The 12,252-nt window shown below is 36.9% G+C and overlaps 1 protein-coding gene across 1 annotated transcript in view; it reads right to left on the bottom strand.

The window, feature by feature from the left end:
- Nucleotides 1-11,105, bottom strand: part of shisa9b (shisa family member 9b) — a 41,415-nt gene extending 30,310 nt beyond the window's left edge. The window contains 3 exon segments of the mRNA XM_058771364.1: nucleotides 7,508-7,629; nucleotides 10,131-10,688; nucleotides 10,690-11,105. Of these exon segments, the coding sequence (XP_058627347.1) occupies nucleotides 7,508-7,629; nucleotides 10,131-10,688; nucleotides 10,690-10,757 (748 nt within the window). The 5' untranslated portion in view covers nucleotides 10,758-11,105.
- Nucleotides 11,106-12,252: the final 1,147 nt, after the last annotated feature.

Here is a 12,252-nt window from a genome sequence, read left to right as displayed (position 1 = left end):
TAATAAGTCGTGGGAACAAATTCTTAATTTGCGACCATGGTATATATATATTTTTTCCACATGTCATGTGCAGGCCTCCGTACCAAACAAACTGATAGTATAAGACTGAAATGACCAGTGATCTTAAATAAACTAACAAGATCTTCTTTTTTAACCAACCACTCTATTTGGCTTCGTTAGATGGCTATGCAGAGTAGTAGGTGCTACACACTACCCATCCTGCTTATATTACTTCACAGGTAATGTTGACGTGTAAATATGGGCTGAGTTATGTTAATATTTCTGGAATCTGACAGATTTTAAAACAAGTAATTTTTCTGCATCTTAACGGTGCAGTATGTAATATTGACAGCTAGTGGTTGAAATGGGTACTGCAGTACAAATTCAAAATATTGGAGAGAGTTGTTTCTCCTGCCAGGATGTGCAACAGGAACGAGCGCAACTGACAATAGAAGGCGACCATCCTGTAAGTTGATCAGTTGATTTATCCACATTTTAATATTCCTCTGGTCATGCTTTTTAGATGGACGCTAATGTTTGTAGGTTGGGCAGAATCTGCTATCTCTGTCCCAGTTTGTTTGCTGGCTTCCATTGCAGAAATATGCTATGCTTTCTGCCAATTGGCAGTCCAGGGTTTTGAAATATTATTGGATAAATTGGCAGTGGGCGGATTCACAAAAACAGACATTCCGACATGGAACGCACATTTCAAATTAGAAAAACTGGCGAATAAAGTATGTGAACTTAGCATGTTTCTGAAATATCTGCAAACATATTATGGTATTTTTATGCTTCAACACAGTCAAAAAATTACATACAGCACATTTAAAAGATCAAATTGAGCTCTTCATAATGTGACTCCTTTAACATGAAGTGGGCAACTGCTCCTCTACAATCATCTATGGCCGTTTTCAGCTCAATCTGTGGGAGTGTTTGACTGATGGTGGGATGTATGAAGGTCTGAAGCAATCCACCCCCTATTGTGACACAGCTCTCAAAGAGCCAATTTGGGCCCGATAAAAAAGCAGCCTTTCTCAGCTCTCATCTTCTCAACAGTTGCTTTAGCAGTGTGAGCTCCATGCACCCTCTGACGAGCCAGACGTGCGATTTATGTCACAGCTCTAATCGGGGATTATTTATATGTTTTGCTTGCTTTTGATGGTGTGCAATTTTTTTTTCTAATTATAATGTGTTAACTTGGAGCCTATGCGATCTGAGAAGTCCACACCATTGCTTGCCAGTCATCGCAGCCTTCCTCGGATGCCGTTGATTTACATAGCCACCTACCTGTCAGCACGTCGACTGGCAGGAAATTAACTGATAATTATTCGAGGGGGAGGGGGGCATTAGAGAGAAGAGGGAACTCTGTTTAAGATGCGATAATTGATCTGACTGCCCAGGCTCTACCTGTCCCTGCCTAAATTCATTAAAATCAATAACAGTAATTTCAGCTGTGCTCTCAAACCCTCCCCTAACATATTTTAGTCAGAGTTTAGCACCATTACGAGAGACTACAATAAATAAACTGCTAAGTAGAAGAGTGGCCACTCATTTTTCAGCCATGTTCTATTCACTGCATTACAAAATATTATTATAGTGAAGGTGTCAAATGGTGGTACCATGGTATTTTGTTATACAGAGTCCAAAAGTCTGAAACAACTGCCAGAAATGCTTCCCTTTTGCATTTAATGATTTTTTTTTTCTTTGAATTAATGAATGAATGAAATTTATCAAATTCCCAAAACCTGCTGTTTATTCCCAGGTATAAATTAAATCCAATCCCAGTTTCAATCCCAGTGGTGATTCCAATTCCAATCCCAGATTTTCAAAGTGATGAATCTCAGAAAGGGAAGCACTGATAATAAAATTCTGGCCAATATCAGTAAACTGATAACTATTTTCATGCTCATAACCAGTCATTTTAAAAGCTTTAGTTATTTTAACATTGTAATGCACAGTACGAAAATTTTATATTTACTTTGATCATGGTACTTTGAAATAGTTTATTTTAAAAATAAAAAACCCGTAAAGAGCATTAAATAATGTTAAAGGTCAAATTTAAATGTAAAAAATCAGAGAAATTAGCATTATTACATATCCAATATCAGTTAATAAATTTAAATAAAAAATACCAGATGAGCAATATGGTATAGATATATTGTCCATCCTTATAGTCTCAGACTTTTAGTAACCAAAAACCACTGTTTCACCACTGCCCTCCTAGTGACACATTTTTTGGCAAATATTTAGGGAAAGTTTGTGATATGCTGAAACTACATGACAAGTACCTGCCATTTTGAGACTGGTGTGTGGACGAATTTACGAGCAGGTCATTATTTCCCATCATGCAAAATGGCCAATCACTAGCAACATTTATGCATCTGGCACAACACCCATCTGATCCCTTTATGATGGTTTATTTTGCCTTTTTTTTCAGTTCAGCTGTATTTTTTCACGAAGAAGAAATACAATGGTCAGCAAAATCTTACACCATCTCCATGGAAACAAGCAGTGCAGCAAACCAGGTAAAGCTGTCTGTATAACTAAACCAAAGCTGAACTCAAGGACTTTTGACAGGAATATTCACTCCTGGTAAAATTTGTTTTGTTGTGTTTCTCTACTGTACGCACAGAGAACGCATAGCATTATTATAATCTGGATTCATCAGCCATGACTTAACTCACTGCAGTCTTACGAACTCCACACAGTACTGCATTTCGATTCATCTTCATGTTGCTTTCACCTCTAACAGTTATTTAGTCCTTTAAGCTCGCTAAAAACTGCTCTAAGCTGTTCTGATGTGTAAACAGAAGACTTAGAGTTGATTAGATTAACTGGCATAGTAATGAGTCACCATTAGTTTCTTTGCCCAGCGGATTCTGAGTTTAAGCAGATTCTCATGAGTAGAACTGTGCTGTACAAACACTGGCCCAGGGGATGAATTAATTATATATCATTGCTGTCACCTGTTTAAAAAAAAACAGCCTCTCAGCTTGTGCTGGTAAATGTTTGGACCAGAGCTTTACAGCAGAACTGTGGGCATCCTAGACTTATTGTGCAAGTTAGATATGTATGGTACTGGAAATTGTAGTGGTTGGGTAGTAAATGCATAAAGCAGTCAAGCCAAAACCAAGTTTCTTGTGCTTGGTTAACCCGGATTGCTGGACCGGGACTATGAATTGCATTCCAGCGCCTGATTTACTCATGCTAATTCTCTGTTTGTCCAGCCACTACATGACTCAGTTTTGAGAATACTGATGTAATTTCAAGTCTGTGTGTTGTAGAAGCGAAGGATTTTGGGGTTTTTGCCTCGTTATTAGATACAGTTGAGAGTGACAGGAATTTTTTGGCTGTGCCTGTGAGAAAGTCTGAGGAGGAGGACATAGACCATTCATAGAAAGATAGGTCCTGCCTTTCAATTAAATTAACCAGTCACCTCATTAATAACAGCATCGTCCAGGGAGTCAAGATTTTGGCTAGATTCAGCTGTTTGAAGGTTTAACCGTTATGTGTGCAAAAAAGCACCTGTCTTCTTTCATGGCAAAAACGTAGCACTATTATGATATCCTAATCAAAAGAGTTTGCCTTAACCACTCAGCACTATGCTAAGCTATTAGGCTAAGCTGCTAGCTTGATAACTGAAGGTTAACTGAAAACAAAAAGACAGGGAAATATTTGATTTCACAATTTGTAGCTCTGGTGATGTGTAAAATGTGACATAAAATACATTAATGAAGATATTTTCATGATTAAGAACAATACACCGTAATGCATTTTATGGGCATCAATCTGAAGAATACAGTTTATTAGCCTGACTTGTGCTAAATATGGTTGGAGAATTACTAAAAAAAACAAATAGCTACCCTATTTAAAAATATCTATACCCTAGCTAAAAAAAAGACGCTTTTGGGGAGAATAAGAGAGAGAAAAACCTACCGTTCAAAAGTTTGGGGTCAGTATCAGTATATATTCAGCAAGGATTAAATTAATTTACTAAAAGTGACGGTAAAGATATTCATAATATCACAAAATATTTCTATTTCAAATAAATGCTGTTCTTTTAAACTTTTTTTTTTTTTCATCAAAATGTCACTGTTTCCACACACACAAACACAAAAAAAAAATGTTAAGAAAGTGTTTTTGATAATAATATGCTTCAGCATTGATAATAATAGGAAATGTTCCTGAGCAGCAAATCAGCATATTAGAATGATTTCTGAAGGATCATGTGACACTGAAGTAATGATGCTGAAAATTCAGCTTTGCATCACAGAAATAAATTAATTTAAAATATATTAAAATAGAAAATTGTTATTTTAAATTGTAATAATATTTATTTAAGTATTGATTGATTGATTGATTGATTGATTGATTGATTGATTGATTGATTGATTTTTACTGTATTCTTGATCTGATATATGCAGCTATGGTGAGCATAAAAAAACTTTTGTATATTTGTGTATATTAAGGGCCAGAGCTAAACTTGTCACCCACATGAGCACCACAGCGCAACAGCTCTGTCACTAGTTTTTACTTCACTCTTCTCACCTTTCATGAATGGCATGGCTCTCGACTTTGCTCTGCTTTGCTTCATATGCGTAACCTTTTTTAACACAACAAGGCCAAGCCAGCCCCATGGTCCCAGTGTGGCACCAGTCAGCACTTCTTGAATAAACTCTTTAATGGGTTTGTGGCCGCAGAGCCTTGAATGTGAGCAGGCCGGTGGTTTAGACTTCTTTCCCTGTTTTGTACAGCGATGTCTGAGTTCCCTGCAGACGGCCCTTCTCTCATAATGTTATTTCTCCCCTGTGTTGGTACAGACAGCTCTTTAGAGGAGCAACACCTGCATGTCGTTCCGCTCTGCTCCGTTGCGCTTTCAGCAGCAAGTGCAATCACTCAGCCAGCCTGTTAACATACATTCCCCATTGCCTCTCAAGTGTTGTTGTAGAAAAAACACGGGTGTACACTACAGATTTCACTCTCTGGCTCAGAGCAGACAGCTATCTTTAAGTGCTCGATTTGTTTTCTTTCCATGAAATCCCTTTCTTCCATCTCAGAGAATGAGCGGAGACCAATGGAAAAAGTCAAGCTTGCATCTTGTATTGTGATGACAGCCGAACATCAACAAAGAGCTTTTCACTTCCACATAAATTCAGAAATTACTCTCCCAAAAATGAAAACTATCGAAGATGTAGATAAGTTTGTTTCTTCGAAAAACAGTAATTTTATTATTGCTCAGCAATGGATCCTCTATAGTGAATGGGTGCCGTCAACAGTCCAAGTCCAAAACAAGCTCATCTTCATCAAAGATGGCCTGAGGGTGAGTACACTTTCAGCCAATTTTCTTTTTTTTTGTGATCAACTTTTTATTTTTTTCAAATCAACAAAACAACATCCACTCAAACAAACAACAGGGAGGGGGGGTCAATTTTCATTTTTGGTTGCACTGTTCTTTTAATGTAACAGCTGTCAGGCCACTGAATTACAATGTGGTAAAATAAAAGCCAGCAGACTTTGTGCAGTAATTTAGTTACATAAACATGCCTTATCAGGCACATAAGAGTGTTTGCATGAAACACGCGCAGACTATAAAAAGAGCATATGACATCTGCTACAACTGCTTTTCTGACTTTCATTAGGAGGCCATCAAATAAAGTGTAACTGTTTTACTCGACATGAGGCATATTGATCTAAACAACTGGGAAACAGATCGGGAAACCGTCAGCACCATGGCAACACTGTGACATGCCACAAGACAATGTTAGTAAATCAGTGCTGTCTGTGGGCTGAACTTTATTGAATTAGACTTCCTAGCTTGTAATATTTCATTTTAATTGTTTTTCATGCCAGATCTTTTGGCAAATGGCATATTCACATTGACTTGCTAAGCAATGTTTAATCATTTTTGCCTCGGCTAAATTAAAGGAAATTATATTTAAGCAATAAGATACTGTATGGCCTCAAGTGATTTTAATAAGAATGGTTTATACATATTAAAAATATCAAGAACACAAATTTTCATTAAAACATTATTTTATTCGGCAAATTCATTCAGGTCTATCCTTATAGTAGAGATCATGAATTGTTATTTGTATTGACCAATCGGAAGCCAGGACCAGAAATAGGCATTTTATGATATATTGTATTGACCAATCAGGATCCAGGACCACAACTATCTGTTTTATAATATTTTGTAATGTCCAGTCAGCATCCAAAACCAGAGCTACCCATTTTTATAATATGTTGTATTGACCAATCAGCATCCAAGCTAAGAATTAACCATTTTATAATATTACATTTTGAGCAATCAGCATCCAGGAACATAACTATCCATTGTTTATATATTCAGTATTAACCAATACGCATCAGAACTGTCTGTTTTAAAATATTTTGTACTGACCAATAAGGACTAGAACCATGCATTTTATGATATATTTGATTAACCAATCAGCATCCCTGAACTATCCATTGTGTTATATTCCTCAGTGATCATTTCAGAACAACTATATGTTTTAAAATATATTGTACTGACAAATCAGCATCCAAAACCAGAACTACCCATTTTATAATATTCCATATTGACCAATCAGCATCCAAGCTCAGAACTGTCTGTTTTAAAATATTGTATTGACAAATAAGCATCCAGGTCTAGAACTATGCATTTTATAATATATTGGATTTGACAAGTCAGCATCCAAGACAAGAATCATATGTTTTATAATATTCATATTGACCAATCAGAATCCAAGACGAGAACTATCCATTTTATAATACACTGTATTGACTAGCCGTTATAATACTCTTTATAGACCGCATTTAGCACCAAAACGATCTTTTTACGATATATCATATTAACCAATCAGCATCCAGGACCAGAACTATCTATTTAATTATATTGCTGAGTGATTATTTTACAACAGCTTTATGTTTTATAATATATTGAACTGACCAATCAGCACCCAGTATCAGAACTATCCATTTTATAAAATAAATGAGAACACTTGCCAAAGTAAACAGGGTATTTTTAAAGTGATAATTCGCTAGTTCTCATATTTTCCTGCACATTTGTATTATTTGCATGAAATAACAGCATGAGTGAGGTGAAAAGAGAGAGAGCGGGAAAGATAGAGTTGTGTGTGTGAGAGAGAGTGTGTGTGCTTGCTGTGTGTGTTAGTCAGCCACTTAGCCTGTGGTAATTACTATCTCAGCATGTTAAATGATCACTATAGACGCAAGTGCTACTGCAGCCCACCGGACACGCCAAAAATGGTCTTCTGTAACTACTTCCCCTGTTCTCAGTAGGAGACGAATCAAGCAGGCGAATATATTTACTGATGAATAGCTATAGGACCTCACAGCTGCTTCTCTGGGGTGAAGAAGATGCATCTGCTACTATTGGATTGTCACAGCGGAGAGTGTTTTCCAGAACGAGCTAAACTGAGCTTTGAGTGACATTGATTCAACCTGTTGTGCGTGAGCACTGATGGTAAGGAACAGATTTACTTACGCAGGTTGTTTCCTGTTGCTCTGGCCTGCATGTTTTCGTAGTGTTGTCCATGCACCGCCAAGCTCTCCTCTCTCTCCACATGTTCTCCTGGAGCTGTCTGGCGCATCACCTGGGCCAGCGCTCTATGGAGAAAGGCTTTATTTACTCATCTTACAAAAAACTGCAATTCAATGCAAATTTATACTGTTCATGACTCACATTTCCTCATCAAAATGGCCTTAAAGTTTGTTCAGTTGATAGATATAGATAAATGTTGACAAAGAGAAATGAAACGATGCGGTATATCAGACCAAAATGAAAGTCTGATAAAACATCTTGATGAGTAGTTTTCTTTCCTTAAATCAGGAAATTATTATTATTATTATTGAGGGACATTTTCATTCTACAGAGCATTTAACAGGATAAAAATGTAGACACGTCCATTAGTGCAAGATGAAGATGAGTCATGAATATTTTTGTCTGATTTCTTGTCAAATAAAATCTGTAAATTTTGAAAACCCTGTACTGTGCATAATTTGGTGTTCATGGTCAAACAAAACTGGATTTTTAAAAAATTGCTTGTAAATCTAATCACTATTCTATATATTAACAAATCTTGGATTCAGTCTTTTTTCTTTTATTAGAACTGATAGGCCACATTGATCTGAGCTTATGCACCTCAGTTTTTGAGTGAAAATTGCCAAAATTATCCACAAATTATGCTTCAAAATCTAAGCTCAGGTCAATGAGGTCTATCATCAACCATTTAAAAAAAAAGAAATACAAAAACTGTGCTAACTGAAAGAAAACAAGTTGATAAAAAAGATTGAAACCAAGATTTGGTAATAATATATCATATTTTTTTAAAGAATGTATAAGCAAATGTTGTAGGCCATTCATTCAACGAGCATTTTCAGAAAAAAAAAAAAATCCTCTCTAGGTTAAAAAGACTGAAACACAACACAAGGGTTAAATTGTGTATATCTGCTAAAAACAGTATTTGTTAGTATTTAAGAGAGTCCTGTCATATGTTTGACCTATTGTCTACAAGCTACAAAACTCCCATTAGGGTTACCCAACCCAACCGTGAGTACATAAAACTGAGAGATTCATTCACACCGAAGCTTTGAAATGGTAAGTAAGACCTTTTTGTAGAGATACATTAAACAATCATGAAAATGGTCAGCATGATGCAATATTCAAAAGGCACTTGATTAAAAGGGTGCAAATGGCTGGTTGTGGGTGGTGGGTAGGACACTATGGCCCATACAGTATGAGTTTTGATTATGTGTACGGTTAGTCTAAATAGAGTGAAAGGTCAGTGCACAAACAGAATGTCCTTGAAATATTAGCGTCATTAGACACAAATCAGTGTCCATTATCCTTCTAATGTCATGGACACCTCTCTACTGATGTTTAGATGAGTGAGTGTACGTGAGTGTTCGCTTGTTTGGAGTAGAGGCTTTTACAGACAAAATCTGTGCCTCACCATGGAGATAATTAGAGACTTACGGAGATGTTGATGAATGTTTAAAACACTGCTGATCAACAGATGAATTAGACCTGAATGCTAGTCAGTATCTTTTGTAGTACAACTGCTTTCAGCTCTCTCTGATTGTCCACACTTTATCTTGAGTCTTCAGGAGAAAACATGTTTAGTCTTTAGTTGTTGAAAGAAACCCCTTTTTCTTGATTTGAAAGAAAGTTACTTTGTACATTGCACCACTTAAGTAGGCCTACTAAATTAATACAAATACCTGTCTGTGAAACTAAAGGAGTATTTTCTGTACTTCTGTACATGTCAGTGTTGTCGACTGCCTGAGTGATAAATAATGAAGCCAATAGAAGTTAGGAAAAACTAGCACAAGGTCACAATGATAGATAGATAGATAGATAGATAGATAGATAGATAGATAGATAGATAGATAGATAGATAGATAGATAGATAGAGTTGTATCAGTGTAATCCTTGAAAGCCTTGAACTACACTGAATGACATCCCAGAGGAAAACTGTCAAGTTTAGATGTTGCTCATTGATAGCACAGAAGACATAAGCATTCTCAGTTCTATTTCATATTGATATCAATGTAAATAAACAAAACAAACAAATCCTCTCAATAGATAATAAAATTGATACAAATCAGGTCATTGTTAACCTATATTGAGATTGTAATATCAGCAAACAGCATATCTCTGATATGTCATGACAAATATTTATCCATAAGTCCATAATAGAGTCCATAATTAAACATTTGATTGCAGACTTTTGATATCTTGCAAACTGCAGAACTGTTTGTGACATTGTAAGATCTTTTCTGAAACTCTTTGCTTAATCTCATTGTTTTCTGCAAGAAACAGATATTGATATATTAAGGAGATCTCATTTTGTATCATTTTATTCCCCCTGGAATAAACTGCTCATCTCATTCAACAATTTACAACAACTTCTTGAAAGGATAAATAATAGACACAAATACACGTACACACAGAGATGTAAATAGCATACATTTTTGGTTTTGGAAGAATTAGATTTTTTTGAATCCCCATTTTCTTTCACTCCCATAGCAAAATCAGCTCCACAACGATAAAGCAGACAATTTTACAACATCGTTTGAGCTTGAACTTGTAAACACAAGTCACTTACCTCGACATGTTCTCTCTGTGAGGTCGATGCGCTTTTTCCAAGCCAAGTTTGGTGAATATCCCAACCAGCGCCATGATAGCAACTACTCCGCATATGATATACACAATCAAATTGGTTTTATCCTTAGTCGGATCGTGTTGGTCCATCATCTTCGGCGGTGGTCTGCCCGTCATGGACCACGGCGGGGTGTCGTAGTTTTTGCAGGTGGTCTGATCTAATCTGGAGTTCTTAAACTCGCAGCAGAATCTGAAGCCACAGGTCCCGCAACAGTACAGGTAGCTACCGGTCCGGCACACGAACGGAGGATCCCACTGACCCATCACATCATAATAGCCCCGACACCTGTCCTCCGTGTGAGGGGTCTCAGAGAGACTGTTCTCCCCGTCTCTGGAGTCGTTGGACCCCGACGTCGTCACCAAACCATCCAGGTTTTTCCCAGGTTCTCCTTCCGCGTCGCACACAAGAACTTTCATTAAAAAGTAACCCAGTAGTAAGCCAGTGCTTTTCATCCTGCGCTCTTCGCTCCTCTTCTTTGCCACGGCTGATCGGACGCTGAAAAAATAGAGTTGGGTATCTTTTGTCATGAAGTGTCAGCACGCATATCTCCATCAAGTACATCACCGCCATCCGAGATGATGCTCATGTTTGAAGATACTTGAGCGCCACGGTTGGTTTATGCAGGCTTTGAAGTATGCAAATGTTTGAATATATATGTAGATTTCTATCGTTCCAAGTGTGGCATTGCAATAAACACTACTGTGTTTTGTCTACTATTTTAGCCTATCCTAAACACCAGCGGTCTTGCGCACTCGGGTGCGTGGAGCGTCTGGAGCGCAATGTGCTGCGCTTGAACAGAGCGCTGAGTGAGACTGAATGCGTAATGATGAGAGAGGAGGAGGGGAGAGACCCGAGCATGGGCACATGGAAGTAACAAAAGGGTTGGGAGAAGGAGAGCGAGAGAGAGAGAGAGAGAGAGAGAGCGGAATGTGTGTCCATCAATATCAAGTCCTGTAATTGCCACATAAAGAACATGTTGCACGTGCGCAAATCATATACCGCGGCTAATGCATCAGCATGCGAATTATACAATGGCTTTAACGGAATCGACTATTAAAATGTAATAAAGTAAAATAACAAAATAAAATAAGTTCACTTTTAAACGCTGCAGCAAATCGTTGGACCGCTTGCAAGTGAACTGAAATGGAAAGCTGTTGTTAGGGTTACATCTTGTTACAAAAAAAAAAAAAAAAAACATATAAGTGTTAATAACAAACTTTTATCTATGTTGAAATATCTGAAACCTATAGACTTAATTTGTTTAAAAATATATGTAACTTTCTTTTAATAATTCTTTTTGTTTCGGGTTTCTTGAGAGGGTTCAATGATTCGATTTCACTCAGCAACATTTTAAATTCGGAATGACCTTCAATGAGCGTTCACACTGTGTTTGGCAGGGACAAAGCCACATGATAGTATTTATTTTCAAGGACAGTTGGTGAATTCCAGCGACATGAGTGACAGACATCATAGAGATGAAAGTTGAGCAGAATCAACTTTATGCAAATGAGCAGATACGACTTCCAATGGGAGTGCAAAGTTGGACTCAAGAGTAGGAGTAAAGCCAACCAGAAAGCAACGGCACAACAAGCCTGCAAGAACTGCAGTTAAGGAAAGGTAAACTCAGGCACATCAGTAGGCCTGCACACTTTATTGATATATTGGTATTGATATTTTAAAATCTTACAAGATTTTGGAAGTTGGCATATAAAATCAGTGGGGAGTGCCTTATTCATAAGGTGAAAGCATGTGTCTGGTGAATTTATTTTCAACTAATCATCCCTGTACATGCTAGTTCTGAGTTTGAAGTTTTGATGATGATTGCATTTTAATAACATGAATGTAAAAATTAAACATTTTACATGCTTGGACAATGAAATTGTGATTAATCAAACTGGATCAAAATATATACAAAATATATTAAACTGGATTAAAATTGCATCAGCACAGCCTTAATATACAGGTGCTGGTTTTCAGTATAATCTAAAAATCCTTTCTTTGTATTGGTCTTAAGTAATATTCTAATATTTTGAGATACTGATTTTTGACTTTCATGAGCTGTAAG

This window comes from Onychostoma macrolepis, chromosome 03 (genome assembly GCF_012432095.1).
Source record: "Onychostoma macrolepis isolate SWU-2019 chromosome 03, ASM1243209v1, whole genome shotgun sequence".
NCBI lineage: Eukaryota > Metazoa > Chordata > Actinopteri > Cypriniformes > Cyprinidae > Onychostoma > Onychostoma macrolepis.
This window is presented reverse-complemented; position numbering and strand designations above follow the sequence as displayed.